This window comes from Aethalodelphis obliquidens, unplaced genomic scaffold, assembly GCF_003676395.1.
Source record: "Aethalodelphis obliquidens isolate GAN/ISIS:26980383/991018 unplaced genomic scaffold, ASM367639v1 scaffold2, whole genome shotgun sequence".
Taxonomy (NCBI): domain Eukaryota; kingdom Metazoa; phylum Chordata; class Mammalia; order Artiodactyla; family Delphinidae; genus Aethalodelphis; species Aethalodelphis obliquidens.
In genome coordinates, this window is record NW_020837946.1 from 33,576,312 (window position 1) to 33,601,947 (window position 25,636).

Genomic DNA, 25,636 nt, shown 5'->3' on the forward strand with positions numbered 1-25,636 from the left:
CAATTTAACCATTAGCTCATAATTCAATGAGGACACCTCATTGACTCACTATTTTTGAGGTATTCCAGGTTAAAAAAATGATGTCTAAATATTCACTTCTCTGCAATTTGCTCTGGAGAGACTGTTATTCTAATGGAATATAATACCAATTGAAAGTGTTGGTGAACTGTTGCAAGTGTGTTATGTCACTTGGGAAGAAAAGTTTAAAAGATCTTAACCAGTGAGCTTATTTTCTCACTACTCTATCCGAATTAGAAATTCCCTAATAAAAACTGATCTTCCTTCTAGCCACTATTGTGTTTTTCCTTACATAGATGTTGTAGTGAGTTTGAGTGTATAAATGTATCTGCCATGTGTAATAGGCCAAAGATAAAGTATGCCTTTTTTTCATCAGCAACTCAATTGCTGCTGGAGGAAAAATAGTACCTATTTTCATTAATTAAAAAAAAAAAAGGGTGACCCTCTGGTCACATAGGAAAGAAAGGATGGTGGGCTTTGTTTAATATTTTTCAAAACCCATGGCCAAGTCTTTGTTCCATTTGAGTTTTTTAGCTAGCATAAATCATTTGCACATACCCCCAAATTTCCCCAATACCTGCAGTAAAACCAAGACTTGGTAGCACACGTGAACACAAATAGGTTATCATCATTCATGTACCCAACTCACTGGTGCCTTCCCTTTTGATTCTAAAGCTAGCCAGTCATGGCTTCATTTGTTTTTTTCTTTGTTTTGTTGTGATTTGCTTTTTAAACAAATGACACCTCAGGAAGGCTATCTAGTACACAATATATATTATAAATAACATTTAAAAATTATACATAGTATGGTATACAACGTCATGTTAACATTGGTGCCCTCAGTCCAACCTGGAGGTATAAAGCTAATTTCATAGTTTTGGCCAAAGTGAATCTCTAATATTTTTATGTCATTGCATAATTTTTTGCTGCTCTGACTTATGCAGTAGTAGTGAATGTTGTAGATATTAGCGAATGTGTCTGTTTTATCTTCTGCTTATTTTATCTGATCATGGTCATTATTTTGTCTTTGAACTCTTGGAATCTGCTTCTGTAATAGCCTGCAATGATAGCCATTAGTAACGGATCGATGCTAGGAGTTTGTAGGATAAGACTGAAGGAGAGGAGCAATACCCTTCATTTGAAGTAGTCTCCTTTAATTTGTAGAAATTGTCACTATATTTCAGAATGTTAAAAGATGTTATTTGTTAAAAGATTCATAAGTGTGGAATGCTATCTGCTTCAACCAAATTTCTACAACTGTGCTTTTGAAAATTAAAAAAAGAAAAAAAATTCTATTTTGTTAAACCTAGAGGGGACTAAAAGTTAGCTGATAAAATTTCTAGTTAATTCACTAACTCCCTCCCTTTTTTTTTTTTTTTTTTTCCAAACCTTCAGATGGTGAGGTCTACAGCTTTGGGACTCTCCCCTGGAGAAGTGAACCAGCAGAGATTTGTCCGAGTAGCCCCATTCTAGAAGAGGTGCTGGTTGGGCAGTATGTTGTTACTGTGGCAACAGGGAGTTTCCACAACGGAGCAGTGACAGAAAGTGGCGTAGTGTACATGTGGGGGGAGAACTCTGCTGGCCAGTGTGCGGTAGCTAACCAGCAGTATGTTCCGGAACCAAATCCTGTCAGCATTTCTGATTCCGAGACCAGTCCTTTGTTAGCGGTCAGGATCTTGCAGCTGGCATGTGGCGAGGAGCACACTCTGGCATTGTCCCTAAGCAGGGAGATTTGGGCATGGGGTACCGGTTGTCAGTTGGGTCTCATTACCACTACCTTCCCAGTGACAAAGCCACAAAAGGTGGAACATCTTGCTGGGCGAGTAGTGCTACAAGTTGCCTGTGGTGCGTTCCACAGCTTAGCCCTGGTGCAGTGCCTCCCTTCCCAGGATCTGAAGCCAGTGCCAGAAAGATGTAACCAGTGCAGCCAGCTGTTAATTACAATGACTGACAAAGAAGACCATGTGATTATATCAGACAGCCATTGCTGTCCATTAGGCGTGACACTGTCAGAATCCCAGTCAGAAAACCAGGCCAGCACTGCCATCAGCCCCTCCACTGAAACCCTTGATGGCAAGGGAGAAGTGTTTGAGAACACCTTCGTACAAAATGAGCTGCCTGCTGCTACCGAACTGAATGTTGGAAATGTTCAGACCACAAGTGTTGAGACCATTTCCTCCCCACAAGATGTCATGGGAACACCTGAAATTTCTTCTGCAAGAAGTATACCATCGTACCCTGACACTCAGGCAGTAAATGAATATGTGCAGAAACTGTCAGATCATTCAGTAAGAGAGAACTCAGAGAATGGTGAAAAGCCAGTGCCATCTCAGGTACCTGCTAAATTTTATAATATAAAGTTGAACCATATGAGTTTTCTTGAGAAGCTTTAAAATACCTAAGGGTTGGTACCATTTTTTTATTTTTTGAGTTTGACTATTAATCTGTCTTATCATGCAAGCCTAGATAAGGAAAACCCTGGATTAATTCAAAATTACTCTTCATGTTCAAATTCTGGCCCTTTATTTATGATGTTGAAAGATGTTATTCTGGGATTCTTTTGTAAGGAGAAAAATCCCATTTTTTTTTTTCCAAGTACTTTTTCCCCCATGGCTAAGGTGGGCCCCTGAAGTGTTTAATCTAACATGACTATATAGTCACAAAGAATTCTCTTATCTGTATTTGTAGCACTCTTCAGATACTGTTGAGAAAAATCCTTTCCTTCTTTATCAGAGAAGTGTGCTGTGTGGCGGATCCCTCCCTCGCTTATAGGCAGACTTGAAACTGACTGGCATTACATACTGTTCGAATTCTTTTCAGTTATACCAGTGGTCCTCACTGGGCATCACTGGGTGGAGGGTTTTATATTCTCTTCATCTGGTTTAAACTACTTTCACTTTGAAAACTTGTAGTAAGTGGAGAAAAGCTATTTACCAGGGGCATGTAGTAAGCTGTGTCTCCCTACTTAAAACAAATTGTTCTAAAGGATACTTGTTTTTTTTACTCTTAGTGGAAGCCTTTTGCTTTTGCTTTTCCAGAACTCTAAGAAAACAAATCTAAACAAAAACGTATAATCCTAGGGACTTCCTTGGTGGTCCAGTGGTTAAGACTCAAAAAAAAAAAACTAATCATAAAAGAGCTGCCTTGTGGCGTTGCTTTCAGGTTTTTGAAACCACATAGCCTCTGGATTCTTCATCACTGTTGTTTACTGGTTCAGAATGGGAACGTGGCTTAGAGGTGTTTTTAGAAACAGTTTTTATTTCACAGTCTACTCACCGAACCTTGTAGATGTTTGATTTTTTTTAAAAAAATATTTTATTAAGAAGCTGTTTGGAGAAAGAAAAATCTAAACAAAGCAAAAGTAATAATTGAACAGGACTCGTACATGCTTATAAAAAAGTTAGATTTTGACTTTCCAAAAGTCATTTCTCTGATTTATTAAAGTTGTAGTTAAAAGTTTATTTACTGTTTATTTGAATAATAGATTATCATCACTGAAATTGCACTTTCCTTTGGACCTGTTTGGTTAAACATTTAAAGTTTTGGTTACCTATGCTAGTTTTGGCAGTGTGTGTTTAACTAAGTGTAATTCCATCTTTGTAAATAGTGTCTCAATCATACAGCTAACCATTAGGAATTTATGTGGCTTAGGACAAGTTTTTTTCTTCTGGCCAGATGTAATTGAAAGAATATCTCACGTTTGTGAAATAAACTAAAGTATTTGGCAATGAAACATATATTTCATTATTGCATTTTGCTGTTGGTTGATTGGAACCCCTGAAATTATGTCTTCCATCAAAATTGCTGGGCATGTGTTTTTGTTTTATTTATTTACTTATTTTATGAATTGTTAAATATAATTAAGTAGAGGAGCCAGTTAGAACAATAGTTTAAAGTTTATATAAGGTAGAGTTTTTTTGACTTTCCTCCACCTAATGGTAAGAACTCTCTAAATTAGTCACCCCTAAATACCATCACTGCTTCTGTTATGAGCTTTTGTAAATAGATGGTGGAAATAGTGACACCAGTTTTTCTGAACAAGTTATCATGAGAACTGTGTCACCAAGGAAGTAATAGGCTTTGTATTTATCTTTTTTTATATGGTATATTTGTTTATTTTGTTGGATATTTTAATTAAAGACTCACATTTTGTTGAATTTAGTATTGAACAGAATGTATTGAGTGCCTACTACATGTCAGGCACTGTGCAGGGAACAGGAATTATTTCCTTTAAGAAAAATCAGAAGTCAGTGTTAAAAAATACTTTTGGTTTGGTTTGCCATTCAGGACAAACTAAGATATACACACACCCCCTTCCACCCCTTGGGATCTTTGGGTAGCATAGGAAACAAAATTTTCATTGTGACCTATGCTCATGAGCTGAAAGCTTTTTCGTGTGTTAAGTAGGTATATCTAGTGACTTTCCTTTTTAGTAAACAGTGGTGCTTGACAGCTCAGAGTAAGTTTTAACTGATTTTTCACTAAGATATCAGAAAACTTTAGTTGGCTTTCTAATACAGCTGTGAATAACACTAAGAACCTTGGATCCAAATGTTTAATGATTAACCTACCACATTGCTCGATGGTAGTGAGAGCAAAGGTAATCTTTCAGTTTACCTTGCCCCTGGGTCATGGAAAATAACTCTTGATGAGACAGTAGAAGGACAGAAATTTCAGAACATAGTTTGGGGGCGGATAGTTTAGAGGTGTAACTTATTTTTCTGCCTGTGTATGCCATATATAAATTTGTGTTCATAAAACATTTTAGGAAAAGCCTTTTCTTCTTAAAATGTAATTTTTTCTCATTATTTCTTGGTAAAAATCTGTGTAATTTTTCCTAGTAGTGATCAATAATAAAACTTGCATTTTTTCAACCTTCTATCCAGGGCTATTACCTCATATTGAAGGCGATGTTTTCCATACCTTCCCTCCCCTCTCCCTTCTGCTGTGTTTATTTTATAAAAGCAGCTGGGACCTATTTTTTTTTTTTTTTTTTTATGTTTAACATCTTTATTGGAGTATAATTGCTTTACAATGGTATGTTAGTTTCAGCTTCACAACAAAATGAATCAGTTATATATATACATATGTTCCCATATCTCTTGGGACCTATTTTTAAATACCATGATAAAACACCACTCAAACAAAAGGAAGTACTTTTGATAAGGAACTGTATTATAAGTACTCATTTCCATCTAATGTGTTAAATCTGTGATCAAGAAGGGATACCTTTAGGTTGGAGATGAAGAGACCTCTTGTTGTTTTAGATTCTTGTGTTTGCAAATAGTGATAGATGTTACACTTTCTTTTTATTGATTGCTTGTTGTATATGGGATTGTATTTTTATATACTTTTTTACGTGTGTATATTTTAGCCTCTTGTAGCAGAAGCGATTCCTAGTCTTCACAGCCCAGCAACCACAAGCACTTCAGCCCTGAACAGCCTAGTGGTCTCTTGTGCATCTGCTGTTGGTGTGAGAGTGGCTGCTACATATGAAGCTGGGACCTTGTCTCTTAAGAAAGTTATGAACTTTTATAGTACAGCCCCTTGTGAACCTGGAGCTCAGGCAGGCAGTAGTCCCATAGGCCCAGAAGGTCTGAAAGATAGCAGAGAAGAACAGGTTAAACAGGAGTCAATGCAAGGAAAGAAGAGTTCAAGTCTTGTGGATATCAGAGAAGAAGAATCAGAGGGAGGCAGCCGAAGACTCTCTCTCCCTGGATTGTTGTCACAAGGTAAGGAAATAACCAGCTTTTGTGAGTTGACTTTTGGTGAATCCAAGATGCTCCTGACATCACATGCCATGTTATAATAAATTCGCTTTCCTAACATATTCATATGTCAAAGTTTATTTAATTAAATAGCTTTTTAAAAGCTACATGTTTCTCTGCTTTAGAAATAACTTTAGACCCTCACTTTTTCATAATACCTGCTTCTGCCTATGAACCTTGTTTTGAGTCTTATTTAATTGTTCTGGAATGTAGCAGTAGCCTCCTTATTTCCTGGGTGGGCCTGAACTCCAGATCGATGAAGTTGCAGATGTGATCATTGGGTAAATGAGGAGTTAATGTACTTACGCCCTGAAAGTGAGGAGATTTTTAAGCTTCAATAAGAGAAAGCTTCATTTTCTGAAACCATTAGCAATCAACTTCTTAGAATATTGAGAATATTGCACAGTTGTTTCTTCTACATTTCTCACTCAGTTCAGGAGTCTCCGTCATCTAGACTTTTGCGTCTCAAGGTGGCCTGCAGACCAGCAACATCAGCATCATCTGGGAGTTTGTTAGAAATGCAGGATTTCAGGCTGCATACCAAACTTAGTGAATCAGAATATACATTATAACAAGATCCCAAGGTGATTAACATGCACATTAAAGTTCAAGAAATATTGGATTAGATCAACCAGGGGTTGGCAAAGTTTCTCTTTTTTTTTTTTTTTTGCCCTGACCAGCGATTGAACCTGTGCCCTTGGCAGTGAAAGCGCAGAGTCCTAACTACTGAACCAGGGAGTTGCTGGCAAACTTTCTCTATAAAGAGCTAAAGAGAAATATTTTGTGATTTGTAGGCCATACAGTCTCTGTTACAACTACTTGACTTTGCTTAAAAGCAGTCATAGATAATACATTAATAAATGAGCTATATTCCAATAAATCTTTATTTACAAAAACAGGCAGTGGACTATATTCGACCCATGGGCTATAGTTTAGAGCTTTGCACAAAATGGTATAAACCAGTGGTTAGGAAGTTAGGAATACTAGACTAGACTAAAACTTACCTTTTCTGCTATGTCCCTATTCCCTACCTGTGTTCTACTTATTGCTCTGTCTTGTGCCACTGAGCACTTTTGCTATCCTGCCTCCTGATTCTCATTGCCACTAGATTCATCTGTGCAAATAAAAGCCTAGTCCTGATTTTATATGTGTGTGTGTGTGTGTGTGTGTATCCCATGAATTCTGCTAAGTCTGAAGAATAATCTTGGGCCAAAATGTTCTTATTCTGAAATGTCCTTTAGCATTTTCAGAATAATATAATATTTGAGATCTCCTTGAACCACAAATGTGGGATATTGATTTTTGTCATGCCATTAGACCATGTGAAATATGCAATTCTACTAACAGACTTATTTCCTTAAGTTAAATTTTACTTAGTAAACTTAAAGTATCTTTAGAAAAACTTTTCCATGTACTCTTTTTCTCTCTCTTTTAAAATGATCTAGAATACATCTTTGAGGAAACCTCAAGTAGGTGTATTTGAGTCTTTGTATGTACAAGTGGATGATACATTCACCAGAAAAGATTGTGATCTTAGCCGAGGATGATCACTTTCTTTGTGGCCCACAACTTAATGACCAAGTGACTTAAGTCTATACCTAGTGACATTTGATGATTTTCTTCAAAACATATCCTGTCACCAGATTGGTGTACAAGATTTACACAGTGTTGTACGCCTTTGTTACAATTTTGAACACTCTAAAAGATGTCAGCATTCTTTTTTTTAAATATTTACTTCTCTATAAAATAATTTAAAGTAGGCAGCAAAGTACAAAATCTTTTTAGTACTTCCCATTCATAACCATTTCCTCACTGTAGAAACTTTTAAGTTTTATGTCTAAAATAAATCTTTTGTTACAATATTTATAGTATGCTTGACCTTAGACCTTAATTTGGAAAGGCTTAACTTTTAACTCTGCTTTGAAATGGGAAAAATATTTGTTAGCCTTAGTGTAGTATTTTGTTAAGCTTATTCTTTAGAATACCAGTTCCATAGGATGTCACGTAGACATTCTGTATAACAAATGTTATACAAAAAAGGATTTTGTGGCTAAATGTTTGGAAGTGGGGCAGGGTTAAACAGATTTAAACAGGGCTTTTAACCGCAGGACTTTTCAGCACCTTTAGCATGCTAATGCGTGTGTGTGAATCTCTACAGGGCAGGTAGGGGGGAGGAAAGAATGCAGTAGGCAGTGTTTACCAAACTCATTTGACTTCTTAATCCCCAGTTTTGCAGAGAACCTGTAGAATATGCTTCACAAATATCATGTTAGTGTATTTCTTTGAAAATCAACAGTTCATTAAAGTGGTACTTTTTATCTCACCCATCTACTCCCTCATGATATCTCTGGTTTGTTTTCAGTCTCCCCCAGGCTCTTGAGAAAAGCTGCAAGGGTCAAAACGCGGACAGTGGTTCTGACCCCTACATACAGTGGAGAAGCGGATGCGCTCCTGCCTTCTCTGAGAACAGAGGTGTGGACCTGGGGGAAAGGGAAGGAAGGACAGCTGGGGCATGGTGATGTTCTGCCTAGGTGAGTGCTGCCAGTGTTTACTGTTAGAAAGTAGCTTAAACAAATAACCTCTCTCCTGGTGAAGGTCTCCAAATCTCATTTCCTCATAGAGGAAATCTGGTTTCTTCTAGCTCTAGATGATTATACACCATTAACTCTGATGAAAAACAAAACAAATACCTCCCACCCCCAATCAGTCTTAGTCTTGAATTTGTTTCTAGTAATAAAGGACTTAAGTATCTATGGTATATCTTTCCATCTCTTCTTTGATGTATATTCATCTTAGAATACAGAAAGGGGTGTTTGGGAGAAGATTGTATTTCATTGGAACACGTGAATGGTTCAAATTTTTAACTTATAAAAAACAACCAACAATTTTTTTTTTACCTGAAAGAGGTCTATCTGCTGCTGCCAGAATAACTATAACCACAGTAATAAACCATGTCTATTCATGTACGTCACGGAAAAACTGTTTTGTTTAAGAGAAACTCTTATGATATTAACAATAGATATTTGTGAAAGTGTGTAAATAGAATGATTATCTAAAATAGCCAGTTAATATAAATGTCTCTTTTATTCCTAGCAGAGTGAAAGCAACTAATGTGTTAAAAAAATGACAACTCCCCTCTTTGGTTGTATTTCATTGTCCTAAGTATATTCTCTGCCATGTGAATCATTCAGTTGTTTTATGATTCTTAACAGATTCTGAACTATGGTGGTTAATTAGTGATTAATAGACAAAGATTAGGTTGAAACCATTCAAAATTATTTATATTTAGGAGTAGATTGAACATATATCCAGTATTTTTATTTTAATGTTTTCTTTTGAAATATTTACTTCTACTTGAAAGCACTTACTCCGTAATTTGAGAAAGGCCATGATTCTTGCTGAGAATACTTCTTACTTGGAATTTGTATGTGTCTGTGTATGTTTTTCTTTAAGGCTTCAACCATTGTGTGTAAAATGTCTGGATGGTAAAGAAGTAATCCATCTGGAGGCAGGTGGTTACCATTCTCTTGCACTTACTGCGAAATCCCAGGTAGGAGACAAACTATTAAAAGCTGATCTTAATTTCATGGAAGGCCAACCTGATGAGATTGGACCATCATTTATTGAGTATATGCTGTGTGTCAGGCAACAATCCTGTATCTCATTTGATCTTTTCAGTGTTTTACATTGCATTGTATTATTTCCATTTTACAGGTGAGGAAAGGGAGGTTTAGAGAAATTATGTAACTTGGCTAAAGTCACACATGTGACTGTAGACTTTGGATTCAACATTGGCCTACTTGACAAAGAAGCTTTCTATAACGTGCTTTTATGGAAAAATAGAACTGAGTTTTCTAGGGTATTGGTGAATTTCAGTTTTCTGATGAAGAAAATCCATAAGTAAGACACTAAGAAACCAAAACGCATTTCTCTCTTAAAATTGTGGGACCTGAAAGTGACCTCCAGAATCATTTAAAACCATGCCCATATGCAGAAACCCTCCTAAGGAAAGTAGTTTTTCAAACTTATTCTTAAATATATTCATATAATGATTCTTCATAAGTCCCTTTATCTTTTTAAGAAAAGTCAATAAAAGATTCTAAAACCTTTAAGTGCTTTATTTTAACTATCACATAGGATAGCCAAAGAGCTATTATAGCTCATATAAATAAATATAAATATTAGGAAAGAAAAGGATAATTTTATTATTATTAACATGATGAATCATCAAAAAGGCTTAAAAATAAGACATTAGGAAGGTGGCAAGTTACAAAATAAGCATAAAGATTGCTAGCTTTCTTTTATACATAAGGTAAAGCAGAAAGCATACTTGGGGGAAAAAGAAGCTGTTCACAATTACAACAAAAGTACTAAGGAAATAGGAACATCGTTAACAGGAAAAGTGTAGAGCCCACATGACACAAATTCAAGAACTCTTCTAAGTTATAAAAGAAAATAGGAGTAAAGAGAGAAATTTTATTATTATTAGTTTCTGAATTTTTGAATTTTATTTCATTTATTTTTTTATACAGCAGGTTCTTATTAGTCATCCATTTTATACATATCAGTGTATACATGTCAATCCCAATCACCCAATTCAGCACACCACCATACCCACCCCACCACGGTATTCCCCCGCTTGGTGTCCATATGTTTGTTCATCTGAGTCTCAACTTCTGCCCTGCAAACCAGTTCATCTGTATCATTTTTCTAGGTTCCACATACATGTGTTAATATATGATATTTGTTTTTCTCTTTCTGACTTACTTCACTCTGTATGACAGTCTCTAGATCCATCCACGTCTCAACAAATGACTCAGTTTTGTTCCTTTTTATGGCTAATATTCCACTGTATATATGTACCAAAACTTCTTCATCCATTCGTCTGTCGATGGGCATTTAGGTTGCTTCCATGACCTGGCTATTGTAAACAGTGCTGCAGTGAACATTGGGGTGCATGTGTCTTTTTGAATTCTGGTTTTCTCTGGGTATATGCCCAGTAGTGGGATTGCTGGGTCGTATGGTAATTCTATTTTTAGTTTTGTAAGGAACCTCCATACTGTTCTCCATAGTGGCTGTATCAATTTACATTCCCACCAACAGTGCAAGAGGGTTACCATTTCTCCACACTCCCTCCAGCATTTGTTGTTTGTAGATTTCCTGATGATGCCCATTCTAACTGGTGTGAGGTGATACCCCGTAGTTTTGATTTGCATTTCTCTAATAATTAGTGATGTTGAGCAGCTTCTCATGTGCTTCTTGGCCATCTGTATGTCTTCTTTGGAGAAATACCTATTTAGGTCTTCTGTCATTTTTGGATTGGCTTGTTTGTTTCTTTAGTACTGAGCTGCATGAGCTGTTTATATATTTTGGAGATTAATCCTTTGTCTGTTGATTTGTTTGCGAATACTTTCTCCCATTCTGAGGGTTGTCGTTTCGTCTTGTTTATGGTTTCTTTTGCTGTGCAAAAGCTTTGAAGTTTCATTAGGGCCCATTTGTCTATTTTTCTTTTTATTTCCATTACTCTAGGAGGTGGGTCAAAAAAGATCTTGCTGTGATTTATGTCAAAGAGTGTTCTTCGGGGCTTCCCTGGTGATGCAGTGGTTGAGAGTCTGCCTGCCGATGCAGGGGACACGGGTTCGTGCCCCGGTCTGGGAAGATCCGACATGGCGCAGAACGGCTAGGCCCGTGAGCCATGGCCGCTGAGCCTGCGCGTCCGGAGCCTGTGTTCTGCAACGGGAGAGGCCACAACAGTGAGAGACCCGCGTACCGCAAAAAAAAAAAAAAAAAAAAAAAGAAGAGTGTTCTTCCTATGTTTTCCTCTAAGAGTTTTATAGTGTCCGGTCTTACATTTAGGTCTCGAATCCATTTTGAGCTTATTTTTGTGTATGGTATTAGGGAGTGTTCTAATTTCATTCTTTTACATGTAGCTGTCCAGTTTTCCCAGCACCACTTATTGAAGAGACTGTCCTTTCTCCATTGTATATCTTTGCCTCCTTTGTCAAAGATTAATTGACCATTAGGTGCATGGGTTTATCTCTGGGTTTTCTATCTTGTTCCATTGATCTATGTTTCTGTTTTTGTGCTAGTACCATATTGTCTTGATTACTGTAGCTTTGTATAGTATAGTCTGAAGTCAGGGAGTCTAATTCCTCCAGCTTCGTTTTTTTCCCTCAAGACTGCTTTGGCTATTCGGGGTCTTTTGTGTCTCCATACAAATTTTGAGATGATTTGCTCTAGTTCTGTAAAAACTGCCATTGGTAATTTGATAGCGATTGCATTGAATCTGTAGATTGCTTTGGGTAGTATAGTCATTTTCACAGTATTGATTATTCCAATCCAAGAACATGGTATATCTCTCCATCTGTTGGTATCATCTTTAATTTCTTTCATCAGTGTCTTATAATTTTCGGCATACAGGTCTTTTGTCTCCCTAGGTAGGTTTATTCCTAGGTATTTTATTCTTTTTGTTGCAATGGTAAATGGGAATGTTTCCTAAATTTCTCTTTCAGATTTTTCATCATTAGTATATAGGAATGCAAGAGATTTCTGTGCATTAATTTTGTATCCTGCAACTTTACCGAATTCATTTATTAGCTCTAGTAGTTTCCTGGTGGCATCTTTAGGATTCTCTATGTATAGTTTCATGTCATCTGCAAACAGTGACAGTTTTACTTCTTCTTTTCCAATTTGTATCCTTTTATTTCTTTTTCTTCTCTGATTGCTATGGCTAGGACTTCCAAAACTATGTTGAATAATAATGGCAAGAGTGGACATCCTTTTCTTGTTCTTGATCTTAGGGGAAATGCTCTCAGTTTTTCACCATTGAGAATGATGTTTGCTCGGGGTTTGTCGTACATGGCCTTTATTATGTTGAGGTAGGTTCCCTCTATGCCCACTTTCTGGAGAGTTTTTATCATAAATGGGTGTTGAATTTTGTCAAAGGCTTTTTCTGCATCTATTGAGATGATCATGTGGTTTTTATTCTTCAACTTGTTAATATGGTGTATCACATTGATTTCTTTGCATGTATTGAAGAATCCTTGCAACCCTGGGATAAATCCCACTTGATCATGGTGTATGTTCCTTTTAACGTGTTGTTGGATTCTGTTTGCTAGTATTTTGTTGAGGATTTTTGCATCTTTATTCATCAGTGATATTGGTCTGTAATTTTCTTGTTTTGTAGTATCTTTGTCTGGTTTTGGTATCAGGGTATTAGTGGCCTCATACAATGAGTTTGGAAGTGTTCCTTCCTCTGCAATTTTTTGGAGAGTTTGAGAAGGATGGGTGTTAGCTCTTCTCTAAATGTTTGATAGAATTCACCTGGGAAGCCATCTGGTCCTGGACATTTGTTTGTTGGAAGATTTTTAATCACAGTTTCAATTTCATTACTTGTGATTGATCTGTTCATATTTTCTATTTCTTCCTGGTTCAGCCTTGGAAGGTTATACCTTTCTAAGATTTTGTCCATTTCTTCCAGGTTGTCCATTTTATTGGCATAGAGTTGTTTGCAGTAGTCTCTTAGGATGCTTTGTATTTCTGTGGTGTCTGTTGTAACTTCTCCTTTTTCATTTCTGATTTTATTGATTTGAGTCCTCTCTGTCTTTTTCTTGATGAGTCTGGCTAATGGTTTATCAATTTTGTTTTATCTTCTCAAAGAACCAGCTTTTAGTTTTATTGATCTTTGCTATTGTTTTCTTTGTTTCTATTTCATTTATTTCTGCTCTGATCTTTATGATTTCTTTCCTTCTGCTAACTTAGGGTTTTGTTTGTTCTTGTTTCTCTAGTTCCTTTAGGTGTAAGTTTAGATTGTTTATTTGAGATTTTTCTTGTTTCTTAACGTAGGCTAGTATAGCTATAAACTTCCCTTTTAGAACTGCTTTTGCTGCATCCCATAGGTTTTGAATTGTCATGTTTTCATTGTCATGTGTCTCTAGGTATGTTCTGATTTCCTCTTTGATATCTTCACTGACCTCTTGGTTATTTAGTAATGTATTGTTTAGCTTCCATGTGTTTGTGTTTTTTACGTTTTTTCCCCTGTAATTCATTTCTAATCTCATAGCATTGTGGTCAGAAAAGATGCTTGCTGTGATTTCAGTTTTCTTAAATTTACTGAGGCTTGATTTGTGACCCAAGATGTGATCTGTCCTGGAGAATGTTCCATGTGCACTTGAGGAGAAAGTGTAATCTGCAGTTTTTGGATGGAATGTCCTATAAATATCAATTAAATCTGTCTGGTCTATTGTGTCATTTAAAGCTTGTGTTTCCTTATTAATTTTATGTTTGGATGATCTGTGCATTAGGTTAAGTGAGGTGTTAAAGTCCTGCACTATTTTTGTGTTACTGTCGATTTTCTCTTTTATAGCTGTTAGCAGTTGCCTTATGTACTGAGGTGCTCCTATGTTGGGTGCATATATATTTATAATTGTTATATCTTCTTCTTGGATTGATCCCCTGTTCATTATGTAGTGTCCTTCCTTGTCTCTTGTAACATTCTTTGTTTTAAAGTCTATTTTATCTGGTATGAGTATTGCTACTCCAGCTTTCTTTTGATTTCCATTTGCATGGAATATCTTTTTCCATCCCATCAATTTCAGTCTGAATGTGTCCCTAGGTCTGAAGTGGGTCTCTTGTAGACAGCATATATATGGGTCTTGTTTTTGTATCCATTCAGCAAGCCTGTGTCTTTTGGTTGGAGCATTTAATCCATTCACGTTTAGGGTAATTATCCCTATGTATGTTCCTATGACCATTTTCTTAATTGCTTTGGGTTTGTTTTTGTAGGTCCTTTTCTTCTCTTGTGTTTCCCACTGAGAGAAGTTCCTTTAGCTTTTGTTGTAGAGCTGGTGTGGTGGTGCTGAATTCTCTTAGCTTTTGCTTGTCTGTAAAATTTTTGATTTCTCCATCGAATCTGAATGAGATCGTTGCCAGGTAGAGTCATCTTGGTTGTAGCTTCTTCCCTTTCATCACTTTCAGTATATCATGCCACTCCCTTCTGGCTTGTAGAGTTTCTGCTGAGAAATCAGCTGTTAATCTTATTGGAGTTCCCTTGTATGTTATTTGTCATTTTTCCCTTGCTGCTTTTAATAATTTTTCTTCGTCTTTAATTTTTGCCATTTTGATTACTATGTGTCTCGGCGTGTTTTTCCTTGGGCTTATCCTGTATTGGACTCTGCACTTCCTGGACTTGGGTGGCTATTTCCTTTCCCATGATAGGGAAGTTTTCAGCTATAATGTCTTCAAATATTTTCTCTGGTCCTTTCTCTCTCTCTTCTCCTTCTAGGCCCCCTATAATGCAAATGTTGTTGCGTTTAATGTTGTCCCAGAGCTCTCTTAGGCTGTCTTCATTTCTTTTCATTCTTTTTTCTTTATTCTGTTTACAGCAGTGAATTCCACCAGTCTGTCTTCCAGGTCACTTATCCGTTCTTCTGCCTCAGTTATTCTGCTATTGATTCCTTCTAGTGTAGTTTTCATTTCAGTTATTGTATTTTTCATCTCTGTTTGTTTGTTGTTGAATCTTCTAGGTCTTTGTTAAATATTTCTTGCATCTTCTTGATCTTTGCCTTCATTCTTTTTCCGAGGTCCTGAATCATCTTCACTATCATTATTCTGAATTCTTTTTCTGGAAGGTTGCCTATCTCCACTTCATTTAGTTGTTTTTCTGGGCGTTTATCTTGTTCCTTCATCTGGTACATAGCCCTCTGCCTTTTCAACTTGTCTGTCTTTCTGTGAATGTGGTTTTTGTTCCACAGGCTGCAGGATTGTCGTCAAGAAATTTTATTTTTAGATGAGAAGAATCACCATTGCAAAAATGCCATTTCTCCTAGATTGTTAAATCAGTAGAGTGTAAATTCTGTACAATCCCCAAATATTCCAGTAGAATATTTACAACTTAATAAAATGATTCCCAAAATTATTCTAGGAGAATAAACATAGGAGTTGCCACATAAATTCTGAAAAAGAACAGAAAGGAAGAGTAAGAATTAGCCTTATAAAATATATTATAAAACTACAAACAGATTATTATAACAGAAATATATCTGTAGAATTGAAATAGACCCAAGTGTATATGAGAATTTAGTCTATGATGAAAAGTGGGCATTTCAAATCAGTTGGAAAAACAAGACTGAGTGTTCAGTAAGTACTGTTAGAACCACTGGCTTCTTTTTTGCAGAAGAAAATTAAGATAGCTTTACATATTCTAATTCCAGATGGAGTAAAGATGTAGATTTTAAGAAATAAAACCTTACAGGTGTAAGAAAACAGGTGATTTTTTTTTTTTTCAGTAATCTTAGGAGTAGAAAAAGACATGACATCAAAACCAGAAATTAGAAAGTGAAGGTGATATGTTTGTCTCCATAATAATTCAGCAGTCCCATACAGCATAAACCAAAACACAAACCAAAAAAACCCCATAAACTAAATTAAGATACATAACATACGGGAAAAAAAATTTGTAACATATATGACTGTGTTATTACCTGGTCCATAAAGAAAAATTGTGAAAGGACATTTGTATGTCATTCGTAGAAGAAAAAATAGAAATGGGCAGCAAGAAATGAAAAGGTGGTCATCTACTCAGTAAGCAGATTTAAATTAAAACAAAATTTTCTCACCTATCATGTTAGCAAGGATTGCATTTAGTACTAAGTGTTGGTGAGAGTGTGGGGAAAAGGTACACACAGTGCTGGTGGGAATGGAATGTACACTGGACTTTGCTGGAAGACAGTTTGTCAGTATGTATCAAAAATCAGAATGTGTGTTCACTGACCCAGAGTTCTTTGCCTAGGAACTTATCCTAAGGAAATATATACACTAATATATATATCCAAGGATTTTAAATGTAATTTTTATATTAAGTAATTGGAAAGAAATCATTAATAAATGTACTTACTTCATTAGGTAATTGATTAAACTATACCCACAGTGGAGTTTTATGTAGTTATTATAAATGATATTGTAGCTCTGTACTTGTTGACCTAGAAAAATGTCAGTGCAGAGCATTACATAAAAAACATCAGGTCACAAAACAGCATTGATAGTAGAGTCCCATTTTGTATATTCATTATATCTAGTAGATATTAAAATTTCTGGAATTATACTGATATATGTGTATGTTCCTAAAACAAGGTAGTATCAGTAGTTATCTCTAAGTGGTTGATTCATCAATGGTTTTCACTTCCTTTTTATTTCTTTGTACTGTCACAGTCTTGTACAGTGATCATGAATTGCTTTTATAATCAGAATAAACAAAACCATTTTCATTAAACATAGCCATTGCAATCTGGTTGTTTTTTGTCTGTAGTGGAGCATAGGTATTTGTGTGTCTCCTACAGCAACTCTTCATGTATAAAAAGGCTCTCTAGTCATTCCATAGTACTCCTATCCACAGAGTAAAAAATCATGATTACTTTTTCTTCATGGTACTTACCTTTTTTTAAAAAAATCGCTTTCTTTGTAAGAGGCAGTATAGGATAGTTCCTGGGATTAAATCCTGGCCCTGCTGCTTACAAATTTGTGACCTCCCTGGGCCAATTTCCTTATTAAAAAAAGGGTACTTGTGATAATGAAACATTAATTAATACACAGAAAGTATATTCAGAACAACGCCCGGCAGGTAATAAACCCCCCCAAAATATTAGTTACTGTTATTATTAATCCTTGGACTGTGTCTTAACTATGTACTCTATCTCCCCATTATCTCAGTCTTGTTTTAAAATGAATTTTCTTAATATTAGTTATTCTAAAGAGTGGAAAGCTAGTATAAGTAATCTGTGTGTAACTGTTGGTATATATATGTTATTATAAAAGTTCAGAATTGACATGGAAACTCAGAGTCACATCTCTTACCTACTTTCCTGTTGTTTTCTAATAGGTTTACTCGTGGGGTAGCAATACCTTTGGTCAACTTGGGCATTCCGATTTTCCAACAACAGTTCCTCGTCTTGTAAAGGTACTTTAGTGAATTTGATAACTTTTATAGCACCTTATTCCAGAATTCTAAGTTAGAACACTTTATATTTCTCCATTTCTTGTTTTATAAAATTAGGAGAATTGTATACTTGTAACCTCAGTTTGTTATGATGTACATTAAAAAAAAAAAAGTGAAGCCACTTGTTTTCAGGCTAAATGTTTCCTTTTTTTGATGTGTTAGTGTATATTTCTTTTCTTCTTGGCTTCATTGAGCATTCATAGTTTTGTTTTTTTTTTAAGTAAAAATGAACAAGTTCATTCTTTTAAATCAAATGTTTCTAGCACTGTGATATTGACTTTTGAGCTTTATACTACCAAATAATGCCTACTCTGACTTCTCACCTAAGTTTGACTTTTAAGTGTGACTTTTGTATAACATTATTTGATGGTTTGTTTTGTTTTGTTTGTTTTGTTTTTACATACATAGTAGTAAAACCTTTTTTAACCCTTTTAATTTTCTATAGGGAAGCTAAAAGCATAGATAATTTCTTCACTGCTGTGTGAATTGGTTTTAGTTTATGTAATGCTATTCAGAGATTGGTAACTTCTAGTCCCTTTGATGCAGTTTTAGAGGACTGTTTCTCAACCTTTTTTTCTGCCACAAGGTCCTGCAGAAATACAAAATTCATCAATAGTATTGACTCCTTATATAAGATTTGTTTGTTTTGGGGGATGTTGTTGGCAGGGAGTAGGCATGCTGATAGCCTGGTAGGCTAACAGAATGGAATGTGGAGCTCATGTATTCATAGTTTGATTCTGATATCTCCCCTATCCCAACACATGCTCTCTCCACTGAGAGTAATAGAGACTAAAAAAGTATAGTTACTTCAGTTTCAGGAACATCATTCACATATAAGCTATAGTTAATACATATTCTGCTGATTCATGTATTCAGTGTACACTATGCGTCCATCACTATATAAGACCTTTACATGCTGCCTTTCCTTCCAGTGAACTTAATTTTACTGGGAAGAAAAGACTTAAATAAAACATTAGGGAACAGTTGTTAATTCTAGCTCCAATCTTAAATATTTTCAGCATAAAACATTTTAGTGGTAAGCTATTCAATTTCTGATATTTTATCACAAATAAAAATATGGTAACTCACTGTTCCTTGTTTTCTGTTATTTGAATAAAGTAGAATATGCATCTATTCATACTAAGGAAACTTTTGTACTATAGCATGGAGACGCTGGAAATATAATTTTTATTTAAAATTTTAGAGTCAGACAAGAGAGAATAGAATTTGTTATAAGGTTTTAGTTTTGTTACCCTTTAACTGTGTGTATGAAAATACAACATCATTATTTTGGGGTTTTTTTGGGGGGAGGGGTGAGAAAAACATTTTGAAGTCATTTTAATTAATATGTGAATTAAAGTCAAGGCAGAGTGAGATCTGAATTAGTTTTGATTAGAGACTAAGAAGACTACTCTTTCCTTCTCCAAAAATTTTAATTCATTCTTTGCAAAACCAACAGGAAGTCAGTTATTTGGGTAGCCTGAATTTGAGAAAATAATGTCATGCTGGAAGAGGATAACTATAAAGTAGTGGAGACGTGTGTGTGCACGCTCACACACACACACACACACACACACACACACACACACACACATATTCCCTAATCACCTAGGATTTGAACCCTATCTAGACACAGAGAATCTAACAGATTAGAAGTTTTTTGCTTATTCTTATATGAGTCATGGCTGAAGCTGGGTCTGCAGGCTGGGACAGTAGTTTTCATTAGCAGAACACTTCCTTCAAATGAAACCTTATGCAGAATCCCCTACCTAAAACAGATAACTGTGGAACTATTTTAGTTGAAGGATGGAGGTGGGTTGGGGGCAAAACCCTGGCGCCTGCCTTTCCATGGTGGCTCCTGAGTCACTGTGTGGAATCCTAAGGTTTGAAAACCATTGATTTAAGGCAGTGGTTCTCAAACTTTGGCATACATCAGAATCACCTGGAGAGCTTGTCAAAGCAGGTTGCCCGGTCGGACCCCCCAGTAGCCATGTGGCCTGAGTGTACATTTCTCACATGTTCCTAGATGATTGCTGCTGCTGCTGCTGCTGCAAAGACTACTCGTTGAGCACCACTGGTCTAGGGGATCGATGTAGATGGGCTTCTAAGGGGTCCTGCCTTTTTCAACATCCTGGGACACAGTGAAGTCACATCAGAGAGATAGTGAGTTCCAAGTGGGAAAACAGCTTTAGCACCCATGGGTTTAGTTGTCCAGGATGGAATTTAGCCTTGTTAGATTTTCTTTTCACCTTGATTTTTGTGCACATAGCAGAATATGTATGGACAAAGGTGTGTCCTAGCTGTCAGCATAGGGCTCTAGAAGTTTCTGGGCCTTTGTTGTACAAGCTGAGTCTGTGGCAACTTCCAAAAATAACAGTGAAAAAATCAAATGTATGGTTTTATCTTTTTAAATTTCAGTTTTTTATAAAACAATCCAGTTCTAAATTTACAGGCTGAACAAGGGTCCCTTCTCACTCCTGCATCTGTTCTGCAGTTAATCGGGTACATTGCTGGGTGAGTTTTGCCATCTAGAGATGTGACTGACTTTGTACTCCACCTGTTCAAGTAACTTAACATTCCATTTCCCGTGGATTTGGAGTTCCATCAGATTCCTTCATCTTGGACAGACAATGTCCTCCTGTCGTTGCAGGTGAACAGTGAAAATGGAGTCTGGAGTGTAGCTGCAGGCCAGGATTATTCCCTGTTTTTAGTGGATACCGAAGACTTCCAGCCTGGATTATGTTACAGTGGCCGGCAGGACCCGACAGAAGGTGACAACCTTCCAGAGAATCACAGTGGTACTAAGACTCCAATACTTCTCTCCTGTAGTAAGGTGAACAGGAATTGGATCCTAAGGCCCACATTCTATAACACATGAGAAGTCTTTTGTTTCTGTTGCTTTTGTATGGTATGCCTGTTATTAAGTGTCTCTGACTAATGTATTTAAAATTGCAAACCAACTTGCCATCCCCCTTCTCTCCTTATCTCCTTTTCCTCCCTTATTTCTTTCCACAGTGCGTATCATCATCCCACACACTATATAGCTTACTTATTTTGTCTATTGTCTGTCCTCCCTTTTACTGTAAGATTCATAACAGTAGGGGTTTTAGGCTCTCTCATTTACTGTTGGGTCCTCATAGTAAATATTCTATATTTGTTGGATTAACACCCTCACATAGGGATATTAAAATACATATTTCACAGCGAAGTCTTCTGACTGTGTTCATGGAGTCCTCAGAGATGAATCCGAATAGAAATTGAATAGATGAATTTTTAACTGTAAGTGGGAAGTAAAAATTGCAGGGGCCTGAGGTGGGCTCGTGGCAGACCTGACAGGCCACAAACAGTGCTCTGTTTCCCATCACTTCCCCTCTTTTCTTAGCTTTTCATTTTGTTTACTACTGTTTCCTCATTTTTCCTTCATTGATCTGAATTTCTTTGCTTTCCCACTTCTTACCTCTTTTTCATAAACATAAAACCATTGGTCTGTTTCTGGTTTTCTTTTTCCCCACTTCAGTAACTCACACCCTCAAAGTGATACACTGCAAGGAAATTAACATTCCTAGTACATTCTGGATTTTTTATTCTTACTGACTAATATATCCTATGGATTGTTTTTTATCCTTTGTGTTTGTTTTTATGGCTAAATATGTAAGCTCTGAATGTATATAGGGGTGAGATCTTTCTTGCTAAAGGTAACACTGGCCAAGATTTGGTTCTTGACCTATATTAGACAGTTATTCCAGACATACTAATTGCCTCTCTGTAGTTCTTGACCCTGACTCCACATTCCTCATTAAAGATTCCACAGTCCAGATGAAGGATGAAATAGGCTGATGAAAGAGATGAGACTCAATATGTGTCTTTAGTTACCATGGGCTGTTAATAGTCTATTGGCCTGCAGCTTGGTTGCCTACTTTAATAGGGATATGTGACAAAAGGCATCAAAAGTTTTTATTCAGTGGTGTCATGAATAAATGACAAAATCCCCTTTTAAAGAAAACCCCTTTCTGTTGTACTTTTAAAAGATAGCTCCTAGATCGTTGATATTTTGACATACAGCATAGAGATCCTCTCTGCTCTCATCTATTTCATGCAAAAAGGGGTCCTGAGGCATGTGTCTGTATCATTTGGATCTTTGTATATTTAGAGGTTCTGTGTTTCTAACCACATGTAAAATGAAATAAAAGGTATTGTGGGAATAAATAATAGTATAGATATATATAGTTATATATAGATCATGCTATAGGTATATAACAACAATGTACTGGTAAACCAGCCCCAAAAATCGAAATAAAACCAAAAGCTCTGATTTATAGTGTTTTCCAATTTTTTCTGGTAATTTCCCTATTGCCACTTTCAAACTACTGACGATTTAATAAGCAACTTGCTGCAGAATTCCTGCATTGGCTCTCACCAGCTGATATCAGCCAACTTCAGTGCCCAAATTGCTACTAATAAATTATATTTTATCTTTAATCTTTTTCTTTTCCTGTTTTAGCTTGGATATATAAGCAGAGTGACAGCAGGAAAAGACAGCTATCTAGCCTTGGTGGACAAAAACATTATGGGATATATTGCCAGTCTCCATGAGTTGGCTACTACAGAAAGACAGTTCTATTCAAAACTAAGTGATATCAAGTCTCAGATTCTGAGGCCTCTTCTCAGTTTAGGTAAGTAGAACCTCCCCCCTCCGCTCTTTCCACCCACTCAATTATCAGAACTCTTGTTTTATCTGTTTTTTCTATATCACAAATACAGAAAACTTTCTGTTTGAGTTGTACTCTTCTCCTTTCTTTCCAGTCTCTTCTTTTGTGCACAGGTAGTCAACAACTTACAAACTATTTCCACTTTGCCAATAGCCCAGCTGCCCCTATCCTTCCACCCCCAGAGCTCCTTTCACTTGTAGAAGTAGAAAAATGGAACTTTCAGAAGATTCATGGCAGAGAGGCAGAACAACTTTGGGAAAGTTGATCCTAGGAGTCAGACTTCTAAACAACACTTCTAGCCCCTCTAGTCCTAAGATACCTTACGTTATATGCTACCCAAATTTTTCATTTTCTTTGTTCTGGTTCTTAGAATTTTATCAAGTAGAACTTCATTTGGATTTACAAGTAGTCTCTAAAAATGTGGATAACTGTAAGAGTGTTAAGGGTCTTACCCAACATTAGCAGGAATTGATTAAATCTGATCCCTTTTCTTAGCTGTAATCAGTTACAAGAGAGATTGAAGGTAAGGAGACAATATGGGGAAAATAGATTACAATAGTCCTAGATGGGATGCTACTGTCCAGATATACTAGGATATAGCATATAGACCCCTCTTGGGGTATCGAGGAGGTTAGAAAGGAATGCAAAATGGAGATGGGGGTGGGCTGTTAAAGGTTAACTTCCCGTAGTTCAAAAATTTTTCAGGGTTTGGCCCTACACTCAGAAGATGGACAGGATGTTTTTTTTTCTCTTTCTTTCTCCTGAACTCCTTGACCCCCTGTGTGGACACAGAATTCAGACCAATACTGTAGTACTTAAATTCTTCCTTGATCGTACGTCATTTTTCCACTTTAAGGTGACGTTGGCTTGTGTAGGTCAGCCCATTATTTTTAATGGGAAAACGTCTACTTTTCTTTTTTTTTATTTTTTATTGGAGTATAGTTGCTTTTACTTATTTATTTATTTTTTAATTGGAGTATAGTTGCTTTTCTATTTTTCAAACATCTAACTTATAGTCTTTCCAAATTCAATCCCTTTGTAAGTTGGGGACTACCTGCATTTGTTTTGGTTTTAGTATGTTTTGCTTTTTTAAATGTTGTAGAGTTCCTGTTCTATAAATTCCCCTCCAGTGGGTGGGCTCAACACCCCAGGACTTTGGCAAGGGATATGGAAGCAATCCAAGCTGGAAGCTTCCTGGATTGCTCTGAAAGGAAAGTGAAACTTGCGCTTTTCCTGTTCTGATTCCTGACTTCTTTGTTGGTTTTAGCTGGTCTGCTCATCAGCCTCACTGGTTGGAGAAAAGTCCTCCAAATTGGGAGCTTTGGACTGGGAAAAAGCAATAATCTCCTGATGCCCTCTGTAAAGTTATGAGTGACCAAGGCAGTCTGATTTTTGGATTGCTCTGTCTGCAGTGAAGGGTTGGGCTTGTCCAAGGGACAGGTAGAGCAGAAATCAGTACAAAAGTTGAAAATGTTAACCAAGCTATAGCTATAGAAGTGAGTTTAATTCCTGGCTGTCACTAACCAGTTTTGTGAAATTAGATAATTCACTTCCTTTCTCTTGGCCTTAGATGACTTATCTTCAAAATGAGAGGAGAATTGGATTAGCACAGTGGTTCTCAAATTTGGCTGGTCTTCAGAATTACTGGAAGGCACTTTTTAAAGAAAATATATCCATCGGGGGATCCTAACTCTGGCCTACTGAGTCAGAATCTGTAGGGTCCTGTGAATGTTTTTAACAGGTTCCTCAAATGACTGGCTACCGTGATCTCTGAATTTGCCTTTTTTTTTTTTTAAACACTGATTATTTAGGCTCCATAGTTGAGAGTACATCTCAGCATGTTAAGTATTTTTAGAAGAGGGAAATTCGTAATCTTGGTCATAAAAAAGTGTTCAGATAATGAATCTTTCGGTTATGTTATCATCATCATCATCATCATTTTGTTCCAGAAAACTTGGGCACTGCAAGTACAGTCCAGCTGTTGCAGGAGGTGGCAAGCCGGTTCAGCAAGCTGTGTTACCTAATTGGTCAACATGGAACCTCACTGAGCAGCTTCCTTCAGGGAATAAAGGAAGCCAGGAGTTTGGTCATCCTGAAGCATGCAAGTCTCTTCTTGGATAGTTATACAGAGCAAGTATCCAGTCCTGTGTCATGTTGAGTCTCTGCAGGGTTATTCTGCCAAGGAGAACAGTCCCTTAATCAAAAGAGACTAGATTAGGGAGAGTGCTATAATATAAGGTAATAGAAATTGAAAAGCAGCGTTTTAATCTTAAGACAACTGTAGTTCTGCATTGCTAAAATTTTAGTTTGCTCTAAGAGGGGAAAAAATATTTCAATATAATGCATTCTCAAATTTCCTTCTGTATTCTAGCAGAATGATTGACAGTGTACTTAGTTTACAAAAAAGTATTATAATAAATATGGTTCTTTGGAGAACAATTTTGTTTCCTGAAGTAAATTATACTAAAATTTGAGGAAATAGGTAACTAAGCAATTACTTTAAGACCAACTGTTGATTGTAAATATGGAGCTCTTCCAGTGCCTGCTTTTCACTATTGTGTACATGGAGAGTTTAAAGACCAAGCTACCTTTAAAATAACGATATTTTTGTAATAAAACCTAAGATAGTGATCCAAGGTTCTTTTCATGTTTTTCAAGTAAAATATCCCAACTGTATTTGAAATTTTAAGTATTTCTCACTTTTTCTTATGTAAGGCATAATTTAAGTGTTATTTTAATGTATATTAGGTCCTGCTGTTGATCTGAAGTGTAGATTTTAAAGTCACCCATAATCCTACCACCAGAAATAACCATTGTTAATAATCTTAGTGTATCTCCTTTCAGACTTAAGGCATATATGTGCAGATAGATGTATGTGATTTTAGGTCTAAGCAAAATTAAATATATTTGAAGCTATGGCCTGGGAGGAAATACCCTGATTAGAGTCTTTTAAGTCATCATATTTCAGATATTAAAAAAGTAGCATAATATGATCCGAATTTACTTTTTGAAACTAGATTTTTTTGTGTGTGAAAGTTTCAGCTTTTACTAGTATTAATTTTTCTTTTTTGACTTGTACAGATCTCATAATGTATTTCTTCTTTTTCTGCTCTGATACATCAGGACTTATGCTTGGAAATGCTTTTATT

At 36.3% G+C, this 25,636-nt stretch overlaps 1 protein-coding gene across 10 annotated transcripts in view; it reads left to right on the forward strand.

The window, feature by feature from the left end:
* The window catches only part of ALS2 (alsin Rho guanine nucleotide exchange factor ALS2), an 86,604-nt gene that overhangs the window by 20,372 nt on the left and 40,596 nt on the right, over nt 1-25,636 (forward strand). For 8 of the 10 annotated variants that reach the window (XR_003436560.1, XM_027123944.1, XM_027123898.1 and 5 more), the window contains exons 4-11: nt 1,414-2,351; nt 5,393-5,750; nt 8,149-8,317; nt 9,240-9,336; nt 17,662-17,739; nt 20,429-20,611; nt 22,280-22,451; nt 24,437-24,617. Coding sequence is in view for 9 of the 10 variants with exons in the window: in XM_027123944.1 (XP_026979745.1) it covers nt 1,414-2,351; nt 5,393-5,750; nt 8,149-8,317; nt 9,240-9,336; nt 17,662-17,739; nt 20,429-20,611; nt 22,280-22,451; nt 24,437-24,617 (2,176 nt within the window). In the remaining variant the exon portion in view is untranslated. Of the gene's footprint in view, nt 1-1,413; nt 2,352-5,392; nt 5,751-8,148; nt 8,318-9,239; nt 9,337-17,661; nt 17,740-20,428; nt 20,612-22,279; nt 22,452-24,436; nt 24,618-25,636 lie in introns of those variants that run through there. The other 2 variants (XM_027123956.1, XM_027123962.1) reach the window with 2 other exon arrangements.